Here is a 26,054-nt window from a genome sequence, read left to right on the forward strand (position 1 = left end):
ATATCATTGAATTTAGCACCACAGATATCTAAAAGACATCCTTAATTCTTGCTCTAAAGACATCCATAAGAGATCAAAAACATTTAGTATGACAACAGCAAACGTCTAAACGTTATCAATTAGTTGTCATTAGCTGATGTTTGTTTGCTGACAACTGATAACAATACGATGTCTTATCGATAATAATTAGGCGTCAATTTGACATCTTGCCGATGTAGTTTTGATAACTTCGGTAGATATCAGCTGACGGTTCAATGATGTCGTATAGATGTCTTATTGTCACCTTAATGTTTTGTGGGAGGCGACCTCCACGATCTCGATATATCTACGTATTATCACGTGTGCGAACTTCACTTCACTTCACTATACTTCATTTGAAATTCCTTTTCTTTAAAATTCCTAACCTTAATATCCACGTAATTACGTGGATTTGGTGCGAATAGACACAGCGTATAGTATTTCAGCCATCTCATTAAGACTATTGTATCAATGATCAATGAGATTTTTCAAAGACAAAAGTTTACTAACACACACACTTATGAGCACTCTGGTAATGTATCTAAATATAAATAATTTTGTACAAATTAGTACATTTTATATAAATACTATATGTAGTTACAAACAGCTTATGAAAATATCTACAAACAACCTGGCACATTTTCTAAACCTAACCTACAAGTTATATATTATATAGAGTGGCGCGCTCTTATGGAACAGAGAGAATAATATTTGAATCTTTCGAATGATTACGGTTTTATTGCTGTAAATTTTTATACTTAAGTATGGATACTTAATAAAATATAATTCCTCAGATACCATAATTGTACCCTTCTTTAAAATTTAAATGTAAAAGAAAAAATTTTATTCCAAAATAAAGAAAACGAGTTTCAACTATGACGACGAAAAATATTTAAAATATGAAAAAAAAACTTTACTATATTTATACTGGTACCAAGTAAAAATAATATTTGTTAATTGAGTGAAAATTTGTCTTGATTATTTTTGTATCATTCCTTTATTTTTTTTTTTTTCTCATACTAAGTATAACAAAAGATTTAAGTAGGAAGCTTTCTGTCAATATACAAGTATACGTAAAAAAATTGTGTACAACGATTGCATTTTATATGTGGGTGAAGCACATGTGAACAAACCATGTGATAAATAGTACCCAATGCATAAAATAGGTACATCACGGGTGGGAGTATCGTTTATACTTCTATCCGTGGTGTGCACATAAAATGAATTCATTTGTGTTGTAGCAAATTTCTGGAGGCAAAAATTTTGCTTATCGAACAATTAAAGTGGATAGAGAAATTGCGAATTAGATGATGAACAAAGTTACACTTTTTGTACAACAAAATTAACAATAGTGTTTATTACAAGGAAATTTCTGATCGTACAGCAGTCATTTTTCTCGCATCCCTTTAATCTTTTATTAGGTATACGGCTGACAATGTGATGGCGTTTAGTTTTTTCTTATACGGTGCATTTCACGACTTTTCTTTATTACTGTACAATGTAAAATATAAATTTATCCAGCTAGCAACTTCGGGTAGCATGTATATATATACCTTGTTTTTATTGCAAATATATGCCATTCATATCGCAATGCAACGACTAGATAAACCTGCGAAAAAATCCAGAAAAAAAAAACATTTCTTTTTTATTTACTCCAACGAAATAGTTTGATACTGTTCCGACAAATCAAATAGTATACATAATACATTATTTGGCTGAGCTGTGTCGATCTATTTCGATTATTATAATCGAATCAGCAGTATGTGTATATAAATAATATATATATATATAAAAAAAAAAAATAAATAACCATCAATCACTTTAATTGCAGATATGTACCTATATTGAAACAAAATTTTTATCAAGGTCTGATATATGTATATATTTTTAATTGATACACTTGATACATGCATATAAGATTATGCGGTTAAGTGTATGATGTAACACTTCTTTAAGTAATACAAACGTTAATTTTCAGTACTTACATTCAAGGATATGCAAATATACGGCGATTTATCAGAGAGATATTTTTTCTAAACTTGTTGAAAAAGAATATCTCGATAAATGTAAAAAAAAATCATGATAAAACAAGTGTTTGCTTTCCATGCGAAACACTTATTTTATTTTTATTAATTCATATTTTTATTTTATTCTAAGTTGATGCGAAAATTAGAATTTAAATTATTTTAGTATTTTATGTTTTTGCAGTTGAGTTTCTGCGGCAGTTAAATAAAGCAGTCGAAATATTATTGTATTTGTTGATATCGTTTGATTTTCAATAAATTCATAAAAATATTGGATAAAAGAAATGATTTTTTTTTTTCACACCTTACGACTATTCAATAATAACGATCAACTTTCATTCACAGAGTAAACCTGTAATATTATGGTCTTACCGTACGACTCGACAAAAGTCTTTCAAGGAATAAATCATGAAAAATAAAAGGTAAAATAAATAAAAATCCCAGTGTAATTATTACAGTAACGTCTTAGGATATCATATGCCATTCAAAATTACCATACATTTTATTTTTAAGGTAACCGATTTTTCACGTCAATAATGCCTCAATAACGTATGAAATCGAGTTAACATTTAAAATCTCGACACATCGCAATTGTTTCAAATTGATAATAAAACGCATACACACTTGTTCGTAACATGTAAATATTAAGGGTTGAACGATTGCAAAGAGCAATTTTAACGATCGTGCAATCAAATGTAATAGTGATGTAGGTTTTTATAGGTAAGAAAATGGTACAAGTGCCCACGTGCATCAATGCATATGTGGAGATAAATCGCAGTGTTTCTTTCAATTTGGTGCAAGTTATTGAACTTTCTTTCTTTTCTTTCTTCTTTTTTTCTAAAAATTTATCAGTATTTCTGTAGGAGAAATTTACCTAATATACTTATTAAAGGAACACAGTTTATACATAGAGGGAAAAATGTTTGAGGAGAAAAAAAGCAGAGTAACGTGTTGTACTTTATACTTAGGATTAGGTTCTCAGTTAATTGATATGCAAGTGAAACAGTGTTTCTTTATTTATATATACGCACGTTTTCTCTCAATTTTTCGTAAAAAGTGAAATTAGAAAACATTTTTCCGTATATAACTTTTTTTTCCAGTAGTTTTATAAAAAAACTTGGACAGATCTTACAGTGGTGAATAACTTTTTTTTTTCCTTTTTTTCTTCTTTTTTTTTAACAACTTTTCTGAACTGACTAAATGGACTTTATCGTCGTTTGTAAAAAAAAGTCAATTTTTGTTCTATTTCTCTTCACGTACTTCTACAATTTTAAATGCAGATAACGTTTCAAAAAAAAAATAAACAAATAAATTCGCACTTGGGGTCTACATATTAAATTCCAACTATATTTAAACTGCTTGCACTATCAACTAATCATTATTGCTTGGACAAATTCGTTAAAACTTTATTTTTGCAACGACTTTCAAGATGTTTCAATTATTTTTTTTTTTTTTTTTTTTTTTTTTTATCTTGGGAAGTAAACATTTAAATAAAAAGTATCATTAAGGGCTTAGCTTTAAAGTTTAGAGACAACGCGAGATGTCTTAATAGATGTCATTAAAAATTGATTTTGACAACACCACGTCATAGGGTTATTACTTTCAATTAATTCATAATTTTAGTTTAATACATTGCTGTGGTGGGTAACAAACACAGCTCGAGGAATGTACTTACTTCAAATTTAATAACATGGCGAGCTGCGTATACTTCATACGCGTGTTAATGAATTAAAACATTTTCCAACACGACTATACATACATATTCAGTATTAATTTTTTTTTCACATGTGTATAATTGCATTTTTAACAAATGCTTACGGTCGGCATCCGTGTAATGGAACAATTTTTGACTTTCTCGTATTAAATCGCTGAAATACACGCTAAACTGATTTTCGCAGCCCCATTTCTTCTATGTGAAATTCAATGATGACATTTACTCTCCAAAATTTCATCAGCTTCATTCGTGTCTGATGATTCAATTGTTTTATTATTATGTTACCCTAGTTTACACATCACTGATACGTGCTTGTATATGTATTAACAAAAAAAAATTGCGACTCGCATGGCAATGAAAAAATCGGCAACGTCGAGAGAGTAACTACATTTTTTCGCGTTATTTTCATTAATTAATTTTATCGGCTAAACACGAATGAGTTAAGACTAACGAACAAGTCGGTAACAATTATTTTATATAAATATCTTTTGTTATCAAAACAAAACATGTTTTTATGTATACATGCTATATGTAAGTGTGTACACGTACGTGTATTCGAATATACATATATTATAATGGTCATATTTATTGATATCGACAGAACCAGCAACCATTTTTTTTTTCATTCCTTAATTTATTCGCAGTTTTAATAAAATCTAAAATTCAAACACGATTAACACAATTTATAAATAGTGTACTTATACATGTATATTAATATCTATACAACAATAAATGCCGGCATAATCGCTAAATAGGATGGTACGCATCGATCGTTGCAGTTTCATTGCTCTTTTATCTTTTGTCACGATTGATCGTAAAGAATCCAGTTATTCAAGAGCTTTAGCAAAACGAACGTTACTATAAAATTGGTAAGTATATATTTGAGTATATCGTTTGTAGTTTATGTTTGTGTGCGTTAACGTTACTCGCGAGACTCAAATCATCTACACTAAAATCACGACAGTGTTAAAAAATTGAAACAATTTTATTTTGTTTCCGATGAAAAAAAAAAAAAAAAAAAATTCATGTTTGGCCTAAAAGCACTGCAAACTTGACTGTATGTGAAATGCGTCTACATAATCATACGTATGTACAGACACGTAAAAAAAAAAAAGAATAATATGATTAAAAGCACCTGACGGCATAAAAAGCTCTGAAACTGCATTTATGAAAATGAAATGGCTCTACTTGAAGCGTCGTTCAACTCGTCTATTTTTTTATCTTCAGATTTCAACATGTACTTTCAAATTTGCTTCTGGTATACGACTCGTTTACCACATATATTTATATATTTATCATATATTGTTATCATTATGATTATTAATACGTAATATTTATCATAATAGTAGCTCAGTACAGCGATATTTCTTGCTCCATCTCGCTACGACTTTCATGACTCGCTCCTTACTTTTTCTTCATTTTTATGTTGTTGTTTTTTTTTTTTTTTTATTATTTAATTTTTTTTTGTATTTCCTATCATTAAGGACGTATCATCGTTCACCCCGCACACCCTATCTATCGTCGACACGCACCGACGACACTTTCACTATACTACTGCATTCACGAAATACACGCACTCGCAATATATTTCTGTCCCCCCCATCGCCTGTTACCTCTGCTGACAAGATAAAACGTAAGTTATATGTATTATTATAATTATAATTATTACAGTAATTATTATTTGTGGTATCGTATCGTTTGTTTACTCATCATGTTGCTTCTTCATTGAACAGTAACGTGTGTATCGTAGTCTTAGCCGTGCGTAGGGTGCGCGTTACGTCTTCGTATGATAATACACACGACGCGGTGCGAAAAAAAAAAGAAAAAAAGAAACGTAACGCGGTCAGTCTTGGCTCATCGTGGCTTTCAAGCGTCCGCCGTACTTAATTCCAAAGTCCGCAATTGAACATGCATCTCTTTGATTTACACGTACCACTCCTTAATGTCCTTAACTCCGCGGTTCTTGCCGTTTTTACTCGATCCATTGCCCTGTCCGTTCCTCAATGCCCCGGCGTAGTTCTGGCCCGCGTTCGCTCCACCACCCAGAAGTGCGGCATTCGGCTCCTGGCTGAAACTCTTTCCGTCGTCGATCTTGTAATTGCGCTCCGGCCGAGTCTTGTACCTCACGTAGATGATCCCGATGATGGTCAGCAAAATCGCTATGGCCGCGGCTATGACGATCACCAGCGCAATGTTCTCCGCGCCCTCGGACATCACGCGGCCGTTGTTGTTGTTGTTGATGTTGTTGTTGTTGTTGTTGTTGTTGTTGCGATTTGTCGTCGTTAGATATATGTCGGAGCCCTTGACGCTGCCGCCGTTGCCGTAAGTGTAAGTGATTCTCGGACTCGTCGGCAACTCCATGATCTCCGTGGTCGTGCTTGTCTGCAGGCTCGTGCTGCTTGGGCGTGAATCGTGCGTGACGACGCTACATAGAAATCATGAAATCATCGGTTGAAAAATATTATTTTGCATATACAATATATTTTTATCAAATTCTTTTTTTGTTTTGTTTTACCTGACCCGAGTACTGTGTGAAGTGGAAGTATCGCTGGAGAGATTGAGCTGCGCGGACGTAGTCGTGTGGAAGAGGTCCCGGGCCGGGCTGCTTGGAAGGGTAGATGTGCTTGTCGAGATGCTCGTCGTTCCTCGGGCGGTCGAGGGATGCTGTTGGGTCGTGAAGCCAACCGCCGACGAGCTCGACACTGTTGAAAAAAGTATTCATGAGGAACGATTCGTTCGGTTGGAAAGACTGAGATAAAAAAGGAATGGTGCGAAACTCACAAGTGGTTGACGAAGTGACAACAAAGATTTCTTCGGTGGTGGAGTCGCCCGAGCCTTCCTCGTTGCATTCCTCCTCGTCGTCGCAGGAGATGTTTTTCTCGTGTAAATTTTTACTCGGATTCTTGGGCTTGGTTATCACCACGGGAGACTTGGTGGGTGGCACGTAAACGGGAGTGATCAGGTCATCTGTGGTTTACATGCATACGGGGATCGTTTTGTAAATTTTTTTTGAACAATTTTTTAGTTTCATCGATATAAAATCATCTGTCTGTCATCACAAAATCTTCGTTGTTTATTCGCATGCGGATACCATATCAGATTGTGAAATCGTTGTTTGTGTAAATTGTAAAAAAACAGGAAACTACGTGTTTGATGAACTGAATTTTTCTCCTCGATATACGATTCGGGGAGTTGAGAAAAATTCAAAAAGTTACACAAACATGAACGAAAATACAAAAAACACAAGTACGTGCGAGAGTATAATTATATAATAGAGTGTGTCGTAGGTGTTGATGTTGAGACGAAGATTTCCGAAATTTACTTACACTTACCGGAACCGTTTTCGTAAATAGGGGTGCAGTCTTCGTCCTCGTCGTCTCCGGCGCAGCCACTACCGGCTCCGGAGAATATCAAGTCGTCAGCCACCCCCGGAAAACCCGATGCTGGTGTCTGGACGAGAGAAAATGCTCGTTTTAATGTTTGTCGAATGAAAGTTGAAAACACATATTTTTTTTTCCTTGACAAACGCATACAGCACGAATAGAATATACCTGCTGCATCCTCTGGAGCGGCGCGGCTCGATCCACGAGACTTCCAACGGGTAGCAAGTGGACGTCGCCTTTGACCGTCACGTGGCTGTCTTTCGTAGCCGCGAGTTCGAAAATTCTCGCCTCGTTCACCACCAAACCGGACATTATTCCCAAAAAGGGTTTGTCTATTTTGTTTTTGCCCCGGTTCCATCTTCCGCCCACTTGGATGGTCGACTGGCTGTTGAAGACTATGTGCTGGTTACCTTTAATCAGTCCGGCAAACGATTTCTGTGATATTTACCCTCTCAAAACTCTAAGTTCTAATTTTAAAAAACAAAACAAGCGTCTTCACTTGCGATTTATGAAGGTTTCCATCGCTATTTTTTTTTTTTTTTTTTTTTATGCAGGGTATTGTTTTTTATAGTGAGTATACTCATCATTAATATTATATTTGACCTCAGATACTTTTCAGTTTTTTCGCTAAAAGTATTATACATTATTTAATCTAAAAAATGTTTTCCCCTAATTACTACTTTTTCCAGCATAAGCAATAAATTACATTTGAAAAAAAAAGGAATTGACTAGTTCAGAACAAAATTAGTCAAATTTATTTGAACAAGTATCCAAGTAATTTTTCTTTTTAATAGTTAAAAAAAAAAAAAAAAAAAAAAAATCCATAAAATAGTTGTGCCCAAGTCTAATGATTGTACATTACAAACGCTGTTGCACTGAGAAAACTCGAAAGTTACGCAAAAGAAAAAGTGATTCCTGCTCGTCGAAACGAGAGAGAAGGAGCGAAAGAGGGGGGTCGGCGGCACTCCAAATTACCTCGCCGAGAAAAAAAATGACTTTACGTCACTGCTCTACCAGGCACTCAGGAGAAAATAGTTGGTTTTGTTTTCTCCTCTTTTCGATATCTCGCGGATTCGTCCGCTTTTGAAAGTAACATCGATACTCGCGCTCTCCTTTTTTTTCTCATTTGTTTAATTTAATTCTTCGCACAATCGATATTCCGTGAATATTCATCTCCAACTGAAGAAAATCACCAATACGCCCCAAAACTATTTTTTCAAGTATCGTAAAAGTATGAAAAAAAAGCGCAAACAAAAGAAACGCAATCGCGACACCGTGATCGGTATTACGGAGGTACTTAGGAGGTACGATTGCCAGCCACGTTGTTTCATATTATAATGTATCATGCAGGTGTCACGACGCGTCACGCGCTCCTATATACCATCGGCCTCCGTCGTGGCTTTAAGCGCAATTTTTTTTTTTTTTTTTTTTTTATTTAAGCTTTCTCTGATTTACATGAAATCAATATAAGTAGCTAACCTTTAAGCGCAACACGTGTCGAGCGCAAACATTGTCAGATAACCAGCGTAACATGAAGGCCCAGCTGGTGTTTCTCTCGGCAGGCAGCCGTATACAATAAGACCACACATATACATTATTTTGCGCGTGTAGGTATACGAGTTGGAAGCTATTGGCTATTCGGGATTCCGTTTGACAGGTGACTGCATTCCGATTTGAAGAAGACAAATAAACTGTATCAGTTGGCCAGGAGAGTATGTCGCGGTGTTGGCTCTATACGTTGTAAGTAAACTTGTATACATATATATAACAAGGCCCAACCGGACGAACGACCTTAGCTGAGCTCTTTCGCTCTTTTTTTTTTTTTTTTTTTTTTCTCACATCGTACTACATGTACGTATAGGTACACCATAAAAACGCTCAACTTATTCACAACAATTTATTAAAATAAATGCATGAACAATTTGTTAAATGTAAAAGTTAATTTATTTTTTTACAAATCATACAGGTTGTAGATCGAGAAAATTATAAAAATTGCAAACAAAAGAATAAACAATAAAACGTAATTAATGCCCTCGTAACTCGCGAAATTGTGGATGGAAACAAAGTTGGCAACAAAATTGCTGTTGATTTTTTTTTAAGAGGCATAACCTATTACCAAAGCTAAATTAATAAATAAGCTGCTAGGTCAGTATGCTCGGCGGAGAGGTGATATGTGCGACGCTCTATAATGTATAGGTATATATACACCTTGAAAGTACATATATACATGCATATAGAGAGAGAGAGAGAGAGAGAATATGTGGGTCAAGGTGGCCGAACGCTGCTGGTACAACGTATACACTTTTGGTTCCTACAAGTGGCGCATTCGGTTAAAGCGTAGCAGGGAACGATGAGCGGTGCGCAAGATAAAAAAAACTGCCTAATCTTGGTGACCCTGGCACCGTTTGTGCCTCGAGCAGCGCCGACCCGTACAAACTTTTAAAGTTTCGAGCTTAAACTCCGCCGAGATCTTTTTTTTATTTTACGGCGCAACTATTAAAACTATTACGATAAATTTGTACGATTATTTGCAGATGGGACCGGAAAGAAAGGGGACGTTTAATCCTATACGTACGAACTTTCGAGCATAAAGTTTAACGCTCGAAAGACCTCGGGTTTAAGTTTGAACGTTCCGTTCTTATTTTCAACGAGGGACGAAATTAACGAACAAAAAAAAAACCCCCGTGACGACGACGAAGGGTACTTTATTTACGCGTTAGTGTGGGAGTGCCTATATGTTATGTACTTGTGTGAAATAGGTGTCACGGGTGTAATGCACCTACATGTCCTACATCGTATTGGATGAAAAATTGTCTATCAAATGAATAAGCGTTTAATCGCTATATCGCCACGAATATTGTACGTGAGAACGTTTGTAGCAAGTATCGATGTCGCCCACGCGTTACATACACCTTGGGAATTCAGGAAGTTACCGATCTCTCCCCCTCTCCATGGATAATGGGGCTAAATTAATTTTTTCGCACGTCAATAAAATATGATAACGACACAATGCACAAAGGAAGTGCACGCGATGGGCAAGGGGACCCTCTATACTCCATGTATTATACCCACGCATGCTTATCACGTATAGACCGGCCGGCCGGCTCTTTCGAGTATATAATTATACGTGGTATATGTACATATATATATACGTGTGTAGACGAGGAAGAAGCTCCGTTGGGACGTTGCGCACAGTTTGTTCTCCTAGTAAGTCGGACACGAGAGAGTCGCTCGTCGACGAGCGATGATTGATAGCCCCCCCCCTCCGTGCATGGGGCCTTGGCAGTGTAGGTGTATACTTGTACACCACACGAGGTAAATATCGCGCTCTTCGCACGCGCGAAAAATGCGACGAGCCAAATAAAAGAGGGAGAGAGAGTTAAGCCGTTGGTTCGGCAGAATCAGCAAAGCGATGTTTTTATAATACGTTCGATACATATGTGTGTATACAAGTGTACATGTACAATGGCGGGAGCAGCGAGAGAGTGGTCCCACGACTTCCCATCGGGTCTGGGAACGTCGGACGGTTCACACTGCCGGCGCCTGGGAAAGAAAAAGAGAGCTGGGTATGAGAAACACCGGTGATTCCCAAGCAAAGCGCTTTGGCTGCTGCTGCTGCGGCTATACGACGACGACTATGCACGCACTTTGCTTATGCTGTTGATGATGATGATGATGATGATGGTGCTCGTCCTGTTTGGTTGCCGAATCTCTCACGGGTAATAGCGTTCGTAAAACGACGTGCTTTACCAACGAAGGAAGGAAGGAAGGAAGGAAGGAAAGGACGAAGGAGCCGCAGCAGCACACGGAGCGAGAGAGAGAAACGAGCCTCCTCCTCCACCTTCTCTTCCTCCTAATAGGCTACCTCCTCTCCACGTATCCCTCGTGTCTTTTCCCTCTTTGTCCGCTCGTTCGTTTCTTCCTTCCTTCCTTCCTTCCTTCCTGGCCTCATGCCTCCTCCTTACGCCTTCTTCCTTTCCAGCAGCAGCTCCGCGCGTGTATCCTCCCTTCCTCTCTTCTTTTCCCTCGATCTATCCCTCCTTACTCTCTCTCTCTACCTCTGTATTCTGTAGTGAGCTTGTGTGTATATATATATACACGTACATAGTCGTGACTCCTCTCCGCCTAGAGTTGGACCGATCTACTGCGACTATATGCTAGCCTGATGCTTCTAAACACTCTTTCTCGCCGCAGCTCTCTAACCCTTTCGTTTTAGACGACCACCCGTTGAGCCTAAACACACCTGTGCCCACTTTCATCGTCTATTGTGATTTTTCGGTTTTTTTTTCCCCCTTTTATTTTTTTTACTTTTTAATTTTTTTTTTCTTGAGTAGCCGATCTTCCATACCGATCTGGGCATATAACTGCTCTATACGACGTGCTAGATGATATAAATATATATGTGTACGTACAGTCGCTCGTTGCGCGCGTGAGATTAGAAAAAAAAAAAAAAAGATCGGATGCACAGGGGAACGGGGAAAAATGCCGATTTTTCGAGCGATCGGCATATAGCAAAGCTGCTTAGAAACGCTCGCCGAGCAGCGGGAGAATAGGAAAGGAGAGAACGGTGCGTAGGCAAGTTACCTGTAAGTATATGTATACGTATAATGTGTATAGATGCTACGAGGAAAAGAAAGAAAACAAAAGCCACCATGACCATCATCAGCACTGGAATCGGCATCTTGAGGCACCAGCAAGTGACCACATGTACATATATACAATACGATGCACATTATAGTATCCCCCTTTGGCTGGTCAGTTTTACGATGGTATATATAGGTATGTGCAATAACGTGTACGAGGGAGAGTGGTGTATTTATTGCACGCTCACGCGAGTGTCAAGCGTGAGAAAATATTGGACTCGAGAGCAAGTCCAGCGACGAAGATATCAGGCTCGCATCAGTACCATGCAAGGTGCATTGGGGGGATGTGTGTAATATCAGGTGATACAAGTATGTATGTATGTATGTATGCGTGCACAGCATCCAAGAGCAGGTTCTTCTTCTTCTCTCGTCTCTCGTTGGCGCCCTCTTCCCTTATCTCCCTCGGCAGATCGAAGCGTTATCGTCGCAAGCTCGACCGAACCGAGCGAGGGTTTGCACGTAACATACGATGCTCGAATGCCCGAAAAATCTCTTCGTTTGATACGAGCAGCCAGGTATACATATTGATAATACATATACAGTGTAACGATCACGACGCATCAGTCACCCAAATATTATATTGTAATATTATGGACCTGTTGTTACCCAACGCGTGATTGTACATTGTTAGGGTATAGGTATATACTATTGTGTCCAACGGAACAATGCCAATGTTGTAACGAGAGAAGCGAATCGGCGTTCTTCCCGATTTCGGACGCGTCCCCCCTATCGTGCCTTTGAAAAGGCATAACGACCAATAACGACGACCAAAGAGGGCCAAATTGCCGGATGGGCATCGGAGAGAAAAAGGAGAGGGAGATTCTTCCTCCTCCACCTCCCGTTCGTTCGGAGCGAACCACCAGCTCGGCCGGTGTAGTCTCCTAGTCGAGCTGGGAATCACTTTCCCCCGAAGCCGTGAAGATTCTCACAGCGAGAGCCCGAGGAATGTCGCGAGTCTCGACTGACGCTGTACGCATACGTATAGGGTATACTATACCCCGCACCACGTATATACATATGTACGTATACGACGAGGGGGATGAGAACGAAGGGGAAAAAAAGGGCAAACAAAGCCCGTAAAATCTCTCAGCTATATCTTACTCGAGAGAAAACGCGCGTCATGGTGCGTGCGTATGGGGCATCGATTATTCGCATTTTCGCATCCGAGAGAGAGAGAGAGAGAGAGAGAGAGAGCGCAGGAGACGGAGTACAATGCGCGTGGGTGCGAAAACTTATTCAATTCATGCGCAACAACGCGCTAACAAGAGAGAGAGTTGAAATAAAAGATGTATTTATATATCTCAAGTTTTGTGCTGTTAGCGGCCAAGGTATTACAAACCCACAGAGAAGGGATAGGAAACGCGCGTAGATGCCGTGGGAATGAAGATGCAGGCGAGAGGAGGACGTTTAAGAGCGCGCGGGCGCGCGTAATGAAGTATTTGCGCCTGTATATCGGCGCGCGTTTGTGTAGGTATATACATATTATATACTTGCACGGGCTTAGGGAATTGTCCCACGCTCGAGTCCCACAGACATCGGCAACGTATATATGTATTATCTCTCTCTCTCTCGTTCGCTTCGCAGCCTCGGCTCTCGCTGATGATGATGATGGTTGTGGCTTTGCCCGTCACTATATATACATGTATATCCATATTACCATGACTGGGGGGGAGCCCTCTCTCTCTCCCTCTCTCAGCGGTGCATCCGTCAAAGGGAACGACTTTTCACGAATTTTCGCACCCCCGCGCAAGCCTCGCACCGTGGGTAACAACAACGCTGGGAAGGTGAGTCAAGGCCGCACGCCGAGATAACGATTATCCCCGGCTGTATAAATACATACAAAGAGAGTGGAGGAGAAGGAAGGAACGAGCAGTTTGGGCTTTTGGCTAATTAGGCCGTTCCCACGGGAGCGAACCGTGGGAGAGTCTCCGGGAACGCGAGAAACTGAAACCCTGACCGGCCGGGGTAGCATGCCTGCGCAGAAGGTCGCCGATATCCCGACTGGGCGACACACACATCCACGTTTTGCGTGTAATCCCGAGAAAATCGGCACCTATATATATATATGAGTGAGTCGTCCCTCCCCCGATATCGATCTTTCCTGGTTTGCAACGCGTGCACCAAAACTGTGTTGTAAGCCCTGTATGGTACGTTGAGCCCAGTTTTGCCATATACACATATGATCGGTAATGTCATACCGGTCCGAACTTTTTTTTTTTTTTTTTTTTTTTTTTCAACACCCTAAAGAGCAATTTGTTTTTGCAACCGTATAATATTATGTGTCAGTGCTTTCGTAAGCACGAGCGTCGTAGCTCTCCAGGAAGGGGTTTGAGCCGATCGAGTCGGGGTTTGAAAAACGAAGCTATACGTGCTGCAGTAAGTGCGGTTGATTGAGCGAGGAATCAAAGAAACGATCGAGGATCAACAATGTGGGAATCGACAAGTATATAAATATGTGTACGCGTGCATGTGAGAAACAAAAAAAAAAAAAAAAAAAAAAAAAAAAAGAAAGAAACGGCCAACGGACGGTTGGTAGGGTGTACGTGTGTGTGTGTGTGTGTGTGTGAGGTAACGGCGTGGAGCGGCGAGGAAAGGCGAGAGAGATACACGGTGGGAAAGAAAGAGACGCGTGAGAACGAAGCGAGGGCGCGTGGGAAAACTGCCAAGGCACGTGGCGCTTGGCGTACCAGGAACCCATGTTCCGCTGGAGCCACGACCCGGGGCTCTTTAAATTCTTTCGCACTCGTCCCACCCTCCTCTTCTTCTTTCCTTTCTCCGTATGGGCATGTATACCTATACAATACTCGGGCTGGTCCCAAAAGCTGTGACGACGTACATTTTACCCTCCACCTGTACGCCCGACCTTGTGGCTATTTAATTGTACATATACATTTAAATCCTATGAATAATCTTTTACCCTGATTTGGATGGAATTTTTTTATTTTTATTTTTATTTAATTATTGGCCGTACATATACTGTCAATATTGCAATGATCGTTTGTTCCCACGACCACTCCTAGTTTGATACACGTGAGAGAGAGACCGTGTACAATCAAAAAACAAAAATTGTAAAAACATTTTAAAAACAAGTAAACAAATAAAAGAAGAAAAAAATTTATATTCAAAGGATTAACGTATAATCCGGTGGGACGAACGAGAGGGATCTCCGTGTATGTATATATGTACATCAAAGGAAAGGGAGTCGTATACACGCTGCACGGCTTCGAGTAAGGTACACAGTGCACCACTTAGCGAGCAGGATCGTATGCCCAACTAGAGCTGTTCTATAATGTATGTACTGCAGGGCTAAAGGCCCAATTCTACGGGCTCTCACCACTGAATGAACCAGCATAGAGTGTATTTATTTATGCGATGATATTTTACATTGTAAAATGGGGTGTTTTGTAATTAACACCATTTGATGGAGAAAAAAGATTTTTTTTTTTTCCTACTCTCCCAAGCTTTACGGGAGCAACGATGAGTTTTTCAACGATTTTTTTCATACATAAATTTATAAATAGAAAAAAAACAATAGCATCCACATCCCACGAACAGTAACAAAAGCAGCGGGAAATCATCATTCGTAGGGAAAATCAAGCGAGAGCTTTTTTTTTCTCAGCCATGCTGAGTCAACTGCCCTCATGTATAAGAATACACGTGTACCCGATGCGCGCGAGAGAAGAATCTCTGGAATTTGTCGTCGCACCAAACTCCATAGGTGTGTATATATATAATGGAAAAGAATCTCCCAACGCCTGCATTCACTGTGTGAAAGTATAAATATGTGTGTACACGTGAAGCCGCCGAGTGTGGAGGTCCCAAGTAAAGCGTGAGAACGGAGGTTCGAGAAAAGGCTTCTCTTTCTCAGGTTTAACAGGTTGCAAGCGCCAACGAGGAGCTCTCGTCTCGCGGGAGAGTTGACCGGTTGCAGATCTGGATCCGATTTTCACGTAAGTCTCCTACACACTTCAAAATATGTTATATAGTATCATGAGTGTATACGCGTCACGCAGAAATCGTTTATTATATGAAAAAACGCCACATGCCGATCTGTCATTTTAAGCGCACCGACGACTTTGATCGAGGATTATCCCACCCGATTTTCCTTGCCAAGACCTACAATACACAGATATCATTGTCACAGATTCAAAGTGAACACGCAATTTTGATAATTAAGAGAAGCTATACGAAATGCCGTTTGCCGTAGCGATTGCATCGGCCGATCGTGGAGATCGGGGGGTTGGCAAACGGCTAGGTATACCTATACGACAGAGAGCGCATCGGAGTACGAGGGAAAAATGTGTGATGTGAGAAAGAAAAAAAAAAGGAAAAAAAAAAAAAATAAAAAGACAAAATCTCATGCGCGCAAGAGAGAGACTCGTTGGCACAACTTTCTTGGCCCGACTGATCTCCTAGTAAGCCTGAGAAGATAGGGCTCCTCGAGGAGACTTAGTTCTCACGGCTCCGAGGAGCTTTGGCCGTTGCTTTACAATATACATTACACGTATATGTATATACACACGCTGCGCCGCCGTTGCTCTTCATTACGATTCGTTCCCATAAAAGTGACGTCCAGTCGTGCGACTACCCATATAATATATATTATACAGGTATATACATGCACAACGTGTGTATACTTTACAACATAATATATAAAGCCCGACCATCAGACGGGGAATTCCATCGCTTTATACCGTGTGTGTATAGCCTGTATACCCTACACCGCTGAGATGGGCTTACAGGGCTTTTATGTGTGCGTTTGTATCGGTATGCGACTTCAAAAAAAGCAACATTCCCAGAATGTTGAAAAAGACCGCACGGTGGTTGTGTGCATGCGGTAACGGATGATTTTACCCTTGAACTTTTCTATACCTGATGCTCTCCATAAGCCTCCCTCCGTCCGTCCGTCTGTGCTTCTTCTCCCTCGGTCGTATCGACACTTTTTCCCTCAATTTCGAGATCCTTTCGCACGTACATGTATACCTATATACGTATATGCATGGGTATGGTATTTTTCTCGATGCTCACGATGATGATGCCCCCTCGACGCAGGTCAAATTTCTTATCTATACCCCCGTGTACACCCCTGAGAGAGAGAGAGAGAGCCAAACGAGCATCGAGGCATTCCGTACTGGCTCCATATAGGTATAGACCGACGGTGGCGGTGCCCTTTTTTCTTTCTTCCGCGGGAGACGAGAGAGAGAGAGAGAGAGAAGGACGTGAGATCGATCCTCCCACGACCTTACAAGGTTACACACCTCCGGCCGCAAGCGTGAGAACGTTTTGCTCCGATCTGTACTTTTGGTATTAGGGCTTCATGTGTCCCGAGGAACGAGCCCAACTTTAACCCTCTGCCCCGTGGATTTTTACAAATTTCCTTCGAGCTCGGGAAAAACAAAACCCCAAACCCCACAATCGTCGCGACCTTTGTTTTCCATACCTCTGTAGTTATACTGATAGCGCACAGGTACACCCGTATAGAGCAATGTTAGATTCGCGTACACTTAAAAGCTGATTTACGTGCCCAATAGAACTATACAATAGGCGCAGAGGGTATAATCAGATGAGGTGACGAGAAGCGTGAAATTGTGTTGAATTAAAACACGATGTACGGATACATATAAGGGAAGCGAATAAAGGTATAAGCGCGAGATGCCGGTATATGCTTGTGTACACGTACGTTAGGTATCGTAGCTCGGGGCGAGCGTCGATTTCCACATGTGAAGCAGAAAAGCATGAGGTCCCAGGAGGAAGAATCCTGCGAGTCCAAAAATCTGAGCTGGTTCAACGTGTGTGGATATACCTATATATACCTAAGTATAGAGAGGTAAAAAAAAAGGGAAAAAAATTTTTGGGAAAAAACAAGACAAGCCGAGCGAACAAACGGACGGGCGTATAGTTGAGCGTACATGCTGTGGGGATTAGAGAAGAAATCTAACATGTGAGTAAAAGTGGGGTGGGGAGATCTATGCGTAGGTTTATATACGTAATAGAGAGAGAGAGAGAGCGTGTGTAATACACACTGTACGGAGCTGTAGCGTAGCGCACTTCTCTTTAGAAAGGGTTAAAGAGTTCCTAACGCTCACCGATTTCTACTGAACAGGATAGTAGAAGCTGCTCGGCAACCGGCTGCGGCTGTTGCAATACGCGTATATATACATACGCTGCGCCGCAGATGCAAGCCTGATTCATGCAGTTGACGGGTGAGCCAATAGCCGATGATTCTTTTTGTATTTTTGTTTATGCCAATCCGATTTTTTTTCTTTTTTTTTCATTTTATTTCTTCTTTTGTGATTTTTCAGTACATTTTTTTACTTTCAAATACATCTACCGGTTTTATGATCTTGTTACAATTTCGGGTAGGTATGGTTGATTTTTTGTTGATAGTTTTTTTTTATTGAATAGGAGAAATAGTGGCACGATCGTTGCAACGATTTTCTTTTTGCCACAAGTGTTCTGCGGTGATAAGTACGAAAATTGCTGGAGAAAAATCGAGTTCAGCCAAAATAAGATTACTCATCATTTTTGCGTGACTAAGATGCGTAGAGAAAAGTACGTAGCGTAATGAGATGTGCGTCCGAGTCTGCGATCAGAATAACATGAGAATATCTCTTTTGCAAGTGTTTCATTGCGGACCTAAATTTATCCGGATAGCAAAAATCTCAAGAGTTCCTTTTATTGAATTTCCTAATACAGTTTTATCGTTTTCTTTTATTTTTATTTTTTTTTTCACTGACAACTTATTTCTATGTCGTTTTACAAAGATGTATCGCAATGCAACACTACCATACGATCTTTAGTTTAATTTTATTTTTCTTATATTATCGCCAAAGTGTATTCAATCGAAAAAAAATTAACTCGAATTTTTGGCACATGACGTACACGATGCAGCGTGCCCCTAAAAGTACATTAACCGGGTTCACCGGCGCGTACACCGGATAGTATGCCTTACCGATTTCAAATGTCGTGTATTATAACTGGAAAGATTTTTGACCAATGAGTATACTCTATAATTTAATATTATTGTTGTGTACTAATGTTGGGGTGAAATCTAAATTTTTCGACAATTTCTCCGTGTCTATGATACGTATAAAAATCATTGAGAGCAAAATGTTCATGCCCATGTAACCCCGAGGTCCCCCCGATAAAGATACGTGCCTACAGCTGCTACATACAGCTGTGCACGAAAGTTTTTAATTTCAGAAAGGAAGTGCTACTTTCTCATCCGGGTAACATAACACACTCCTCGGTAATTATCGCGTTGAAGGGTACATTATATACACGTATACATCAATGAATTTTTATTGCAAGGTAGGTACAACGTGAACAACCATTTACACGATTATTTAAAATTTTGCAAATTTCACCGTGATAATGTTACGCGTAAAAAAAAGTGATAAAAATGTTTCTTTGTCATCGCACGTATAAAAACCCCGCAAACAGCTTTCATTGGCAGCGAATTTGCAAAAGAAAGGAGAAAAAAAAAACAATTAAATATTGAAAAAATCAAAATCAAAGCCAAAATACAGTTTCTTGTCACCAAAGTAAAAAAAAAAAAAAAAAATCAAAAACTATACAACACGCGTACATGGTCAACCAAACTCTGTATTTGCGCTTCAAAGCACCGCACGCAGAACCGCGCGTGTCGATTGTCCAGAAAAAAGAAAAAAAAAAAAAACAATTTGTCAAGCGATCGATAGAAAAGGGTTAAAAATCGAAGCAAAGTAGTGCGGCTCTGCCAGAGTACCATGAGGAGCGAGGAGCTGCCGGAGGTGCAAACACACGCTCTCCCTCTTCGAGTCGGTCGCGGACCGCGGTATGTTGAAAAAGTTTTTTATACCCAACGCGGTGCACAAGCTGCAGGGCGTGTGCATATGGAAATGCACCAAAGAGCTGTGTCCACCACGCCCCGCAATCCACGCCACATATCGCATAGAGAGAGAGAGAGACCGTACCTGTATACATACATACAATCGTTTCGCGTTTGAATGCACCATCACCCGCGCACTCGCGGTGCACGTATACACACGCGATTCTCGGCCGTATCTCCCGGGACTCATTATCATCATCGCCGGTATTATCATATACCCCTTGGTCCCCCCCCCTCTCTCTCTCTTTCTCTCTCTCGACTACGCATAATTTGATAAATTTAGTTACCAGGCTCTTATGCTACAGTAGAGCATCAGGATGTATGTGTATACATTATTGTGCGCTTATACGTATATACACACGCGCCGCCTTTGCATTACGTGTATCCCGGCGCGGCAGGCAGCAGCAGCAGCAGGCAAATGTATGCTGATTAAACAACAACGACGACGACGACGGCTATACGGCGGACAAAAAAAAAAAAAATTGAAGCAAAAAAGAGAACCCGCGGCATCTCCTCCTCGCTCGCTCGCGCGTCTCTTTGAATCTCTCTCCTGGGGCTCCTGTTCCTTATTCCTGCTTACCGCCGCTCTACGTACATGTATATAGGTGTGTGTGTGTGGATAATGAGCACATGTACACTTGCATACGCGTATCGCAACCGCGGCCGACCGACTCTATACCGATATTTATCTATATAGTATATGTACAAGGACTTGGATTTATACATTTTTTTTTTTTTTTTTTTTTTGCACGTAATATAGTCAAGGCTGTACCGAATATGTATTATATACGTAGATCGTGTATTTTGTCATAGCGCGCCGATCCTACTGTTAAAAGTTATTGGGAGTTTTCGCTTTTTATTCCGTTACCGATTACGATCTGCAATTTGCGACAAAGTAATACCAATATTTAATGCCAGCAAGTTCGTTGTTTCCGTTTTACATGTAATAAACAATCATTAAATTAGAAGAAGAGAAAAAAAAAAAAAAAAAAAAAATACGTAAAAGGTCAAGCGACATAGTGATGAAGCTCATAGGAGCGATCTGCCGAAGGTATAGGTGTACGAGTCGGGTTTTCCTGCAAGTACTCGTGTACTTATACTTATCCAAGCGCGAGCACGGGAGGATGAACACTCGGTAAACCATAAAACTCGCCGTCTCCGTGTATATAATATATATACGTACAGAGACCCACGTTTACATGTATATATGTAGCTCGCGAGAGGGAAGCAAAATGGGCCCGCATTCCTCCTAGACGAGAATGCCGGCTAGAAAAGGCCGAGTGTTGCTATGGGAGTACGTAGGAGAAAAGTCGGGGATCCCCTACGAGTGCCAGGACGACACGAGGTGAAAGGAGCTCGCCCGACTCACTCGCGTTATGGGGCCCCGGCGCTTTCGTTACCTATATATATTATATATTATATACTGCTCCGATCGTCCTTTCCCCTCCCCCCACTTTCCCTTCTCTCGTTTCATGTACATGCTCACGGCAGGATCGGCTGTACTGTACGTGTTTCGTTGTACACAATATTTATGTTCTTATATGGGGCATCATTTTAACCATCGGGAGAAACATGCGAGGGATGAGCTCAAGGTCCTCCGTCAGGTGTTGCCAAGGACGGACGGGCCCAAAGTCCTTCTCGGTACGTATACCTGCGTGGTTATTCATGAGCGCAGACTCGTGCAATAGCCGATTCGTATTGTACAATCTAAATACACTACACTTGCAAATTGGATTTTTCAGGGTTGTGAAAATCGTGCGGTGCGTTTAAAGAGCGCGTTACGTACGCGGTGGGGGTTGGTTCTTGCGACGATTTACGACCTGTACGTGGCGCATCGCGATGCGAGCTTTTCCGAGCGTCCCAAGGTTTTCTCTACTAGGAAACTAGAAGCTGTCGCGTGAAAAGTTTTTCCCCCGTCCCAACAGCCCTTCTTTGGGCTCTGTGTGTATTATAAATGTGTTATGCGAGTGGCCCGTAAGGGGACCGTTTTTCTCTCCTTCCGGGGATTTTCCGAGTACAGGGAAACATAAATAAAAAAAATGTCAGCGCTCCCGGGAAAACTAATCCTTGCGGCTGCAGTATATATACTCATCGAGACACGATTATCTCGTTCCGCGAAAAATTCCTAGGAAGATAATCATCGGTTGTTCATTTTCGCCCCGACTGCAAGGCTTTTACGTCCTGCGAGTATACAGGGAGATGGAGAGCGTTGTAACGTCGCTAGTACCGTTTCTTTTAATCTATTCCATTTTACATCAGGGGCGCACGAGCAACAGGAGGTTGGGAATCCAGCGGAGCTGGCCCTCGTAGAAAAACCATCCATACGGGCGCGAAACCTCAGGGGGAAAGGAAAACGGGCTGGGGGAAAAAAAAGAAAAGCGTCGAGGCTAGCAGGACCAAGGAGAAGGTCGGTGCTTCCCATTGTTAATCGGTCGCTGCTATGCATGCGTAAATACATTATGCAACGTATATATAGAGGTATTAGAAAGGAGTAGCCCCGCCCTTGGAGCGTTTAGTTTTGCTTTTTGTGCGCCGCACGAGGCCTCGGAGCCCTACGCCAATAAGAAATGGGTCCCACGCTCGAGGGAACGCCCAATAACCATGCGCGCTTTTCCCCGTGGGTGCATGTATAAAAGAGCTTCCACGGGGCTTTTGCCGATCAGTCCTGTCGTCACAACGCTCCGAGGAGCTGCATTTCACGTACTTTACAGTGTTACGAAGCAACTGTGAAAATGATTCAAGTGATTGAAAATATACATTTGCCCGAGGTATTTGCTTACCTTGTGGATGGTTGGACTGAAGATTGTAATCGTCCACTTGCAGAGTGCTGTTGGCACCGCTCCTCGTGAATCGGATGACGTGATATTGGTTATCGTTTACCTTCATGCCGATCTCGTCGATCGGGTGATCGTTGCTTCCTATATTGTACACGGCAAACACATTTCCTTCAACCTGTCAACAATCGAGGAATACATGACAAGGTAAATGTAAATAAATTAAGGAGAAGAAGAAGAAGCTCAAAGTATCGCGTACAATTTTGATCTCAAGGTAATCGGTACTCGAGGCGGACTCTATTCTGAGCAAGACGGCGTCGTTGACCGTCGTTATGAATCCCACGGCTAGGGTGTCCCTCTTCATCTCGGGCCTTCTGTCTGGCGGAAAAGTGTAAGTAATGAGTCCACGTTCCGCTCGAAACTCGTACGATACGGCCTCTGCAAGGTGAAAAAAAAAAAAAAAAACAGCTCAAATTATTCCAAGGAAAATATGTGTATACTGCAGTGACACTATGAAGAATCCAAAAAAATGTGACCAACCGTCCGCACAAGTCGGCCCGGCAAAGCTGGTCATATCACAGTCGCACGTGTAACTATTCCACTGTTGCACGCAGGTGCCGTGATTGGCGCACATGTCGTGCGTGCATTTTTTCCCGGGATGTAGGTTCGCGTAAGCGTCGCATCCCGACTCTACTAAGGAACTTGGTATAACCGCGTCGGATATCAGATCCGGACTCTCGCCGCTCAGGTCCAGGGAGGCCAGGCAACCCTCGAAACCGTGTCTGCTCACTATTGGGTTGGGCAGTTGTAAGTACTGGGCTTTTTCTACGCCCCCTGCAACGGAACGAGAAAAAAAAAGACATCAGCGTGGCTCGACTGGTAAATAATTATACACTTGGGGGTGGAGAAAACAAAAGACCCTTGACACGAACCGATGTACAGGATACCATCTAGATCGAGGTTCTCGTTGTTTCCGGGACTGTTGGCCACGGCCACGTGGTCGTCGACCGCCAGGGCGTGCCTCCTCGGCGCGGGTCGAGCTATGCTGATGGCGTGCCACTGTCCGTCGTTGAGTTTCGATTTCGTGCTGTCCCTGAGCCGCACTGGTCCGTCGCCCAGATCGAACGTGTAGTAGACGTGCCCGTTGACGAGCTCCACCGCTATAAAGTCCCGCTCGCGACCGGCGTTGTAAAGTATCAAGCCGTTGGCTTCCCGCGTCTTAAACTGCGGACAAACGTAACAATGATGTTTTTGTTGTCGTTCGTCGTGTCATGTGGTGTTACGAGGAGGTAAGTATACCTGCAGGTAAATATTGGTCTCGACGTAGGCCTTGAGAACGGGTAGGCCGACAAAGGTGTGCTTGGAGGTGAAGGTGACGGGATGATGGACCGGATGGTTTCGCTTGCCAAAGGTACCGGTCACGCGGATGATGGGCGTGAGGCCCTGGTGGGCCGTCTGGTGGGTACCGGCGCTTCGTGCTATCTCGAGGTAAGGGTAGCCGTTGAACCAGATCTGCTGGAGGGCCCCGACAAAGTGGGGTACCTCCTCGCCGGAGTTTAGGTAGCCACCGACATGCATCGTCTTGAACTCGAGATCGTTCATGCAGAATATCGAGTCGTCTAAGTTTGGACAAATTAATCGATCGTTATTTGATGCACGCATCTCTCGGACGAAAGAGCCGATGTTTCGGATAAATTGTACCTCGCTTTTCTTTCTCCTCGTCCACTCTGAAGGTGGCTATGTTGGCTCTCCTCGAAAACCTCAGCGTGTGCCATTGATCGTCGTTGAGGCCCTGTCCAACTACGAGAGTCTGAAAAAAAAAAAAAAAAAATTTCGTCACAAGTGTGCACGAAAATATGTGTCACATAAGCAAGATGTTGCAATAGCAACGAACCTTCTCCTGCTGGTCGATGTGTATGAGAGCCTTGGCTGCCCCGTCCTCGAGAGAAATCTGCAGCCGATCCACGCTGTTCTCCAAACTCGTGGCCAGAAGCAAGCCCCGGGGCCTGGTCGTCTTGAATCTCACGACGACCTCTTCGGCTTGAGTTTTCGAGTCCTCGGGCATCAGGGCTGTCATCTGTTGCGAGCCGTTCAAATAGAGCGTCGACGCGTCTGTAAACACACATTTCGACAAACACACGTGTACCCAGCTGTGAAAATAATGCAATTAATAATATTCGGAATTGCCTTGAAAAAAGGGCTAACAATTTAATCCCATCGTATAATGTTTTGGTCATTGCCACTGCAATATAAGTCGATATAAGTATGAGAAAAAAAAAAGGGATTCTTCCTCGAATTCCTTAGACTTGGCTCTTTATTTTTGAAGGCAATTTGACCGAATTCACTGCGGTGTTTTCCTTACCTTTGCCACAAGTGGCGCCTGTAAAGGCCGTTCCCGTGCAATCGCAGTGGTATCTGTTCCATCCCTCGACACACCTGCCCGAGTGCATGCAAGGACGGGAGTTGCAGTGCGCCCCTTGGGCATGGCAAGCTGGTCGTACGGCTCCTTTTGGAGTTGAAAGAAATATTTGTCTTTTGTTTTAACTTTTCGCAAATACAAATAAATTACCATTGATCGAGGCATTTTCTTCATTATAAAATTTAAATAAACTAAACGGGAAAATAATAATAATAACAATCGTTATTATTCATTCGTTCATTCATAAGCAATGCTAAGTTTCGTTTAAATTTGCTCTGTTCTAGCTGTCGTTATCGATCCGACGGAGCAGTTAGGAAAAGTACCGCTTGTAAGCATTGCCCAGACATAGCTGCGGTGTCCGAGTGGTTAAGGAGTCAGACTCGAAATCTGATGGGCTATGCCCGCACAGGTTCGAATCCTGTCCGTAGCGGATTTTTTTTAAAGTACATTATAACGTATAAAATGTTGCATTTATTGCATCTTCATGTTATTATTTGATTGCCGTAATAAATTATATTACGTTATTCTTAACGTTAATAACTGCAAGTAAGTACTTTTATTTCGGTCATAAATTAATTAATTCAGAAATGTGCACGCAATGAAAATTTGTTATTAATTTCTCTCGTTTCACAGCAAAGATCTGAACGATAAAATATTAAATATAATTATATCTAATTATCCAATGCAAATGAAACAAAATTCTCCAAGTTGCATAATATCACGTAAGTAAATTTGTAATTATTTCAAGACGAAAGAGTATACTTAAAAATAAAACGATTTAAACTTTGGCAATAAACTTTGATAGATTTCGTAGCAATTTATAACAAAAATAAATGGAGCACGCGCTCTTTTGTACGATGTAAAAAGTGCCCTATACCTACAGAGACAGGCAGGTTTCTTTTTTACCGTACAATGTATCCGGGAAACGAAAACTTTGCACTTGAGTTGCAAAGAAATGAATTTCCAATGATGTAAAAATCAATAAAAAAAAAAAAAAAAAAAAAAACGTAAGCAACAACTGTCCTTCCACCAGTGAGGAAAGGAAAAAATCAAAGTCCCTTTTAAAAAGATAAGGTAGAACTCTGCCGCCTCGAAGCGCACATCGGCGAAATGCGACCTCGATCAATATATATATAGCAAACATGTGTATACAACCATGATATATACGTAAAGGGACATCAGATGGAGATGTATATTGGCAATCAACTC

The 26,054-nt window shown here is 41.2% G+C and overlaps 1 protein-coding gene and 1 non-coding gene across 2 annotated transcripts in view; one reads left to right on the forward strand and one right to left on the reverse strand.

The window, feature by feature from the left end:
• Positions 1–5,369: 5,369 nt before the first annotated feature.
• The window catches only part of Nrx-1 (neurexin 1), a 62,444-nt gene continuing 41,759 nt past the window's right edge, over positions 5,370–26,054 (reverse strand). Inside the window, exons 15-27 of the mRNA XM_089591760.1 lie at positions 24,789–24,932; positions 24,321–24,538; positions 24,128–24,236; positions 23,726–24,045; positions 23,359–23,650; positions 22,967–23,260; positions 22,686–22,864; positions 22,433–22,604; positions 7,308–7,549; positions 7,083–7,206; positions 6,538–6,723; positions 6,272–6,458; positions 5,370–6,181 (exon numbers count right to left, since the gene is read on the reverse strand). Of these exons, the coding sequence (XP_089447886.1) occupies positions 5,680–6,181; positions 6,272–6,458; positions 6,538–6,723; positions 7,083–7,206; positions 7,308–7,549; positions 22,433–22,604; positions 22,686–22,864; positions 22,967–23,260; positions 23,359–23,650; positions 23,726–24,045; positions 24,128–24,236; positions 24,321–24,538; positions 24,789–24,932 (2,969 nt within the window). The 3' untranslated portion in view covers positions 5,370–5,679. The remainder of the gene's footprint in view (positions 6,182–6,271; positions 6,459–6,537; positions 6,724–7,082; positions 7,207–7,307; positions 7,550–22,432; positions 22,605–22,685; positions 22,865–22,966; positions 23,261–23,358; positions 23,651–23,725; positions 24,046–24,127; positions 24,237–24,320; positions 24,539–24,788; positions 24,933–26,054) is intronic.
• On the forward strand, positions 25,194–25,275 carry TRNAS-CGA (transfer RNA serine (anticodon CGA)). The gene has a single exon. It is a non-coding gene; the product is annotated as a tRNA-Ser (tRNA).

The sequence above is a fragment of the Copidosoma floridanum genome, unplaced genomic scaffold, assembly GCF_036245765.1.
Source record: "Copidosoma floridanum isolate Cflo_tuat_1 unplaced genomic scaffold, Cflo_Japanese_pri ptg000013l, whole genome shotgun sequence".
Lineage (NCBI taxonomy): Eukaryota > Metazoa > Arthropoda > Insecta > Hymenoptera > Encyrtidae > Copidosoma > Copidosoma floridanum.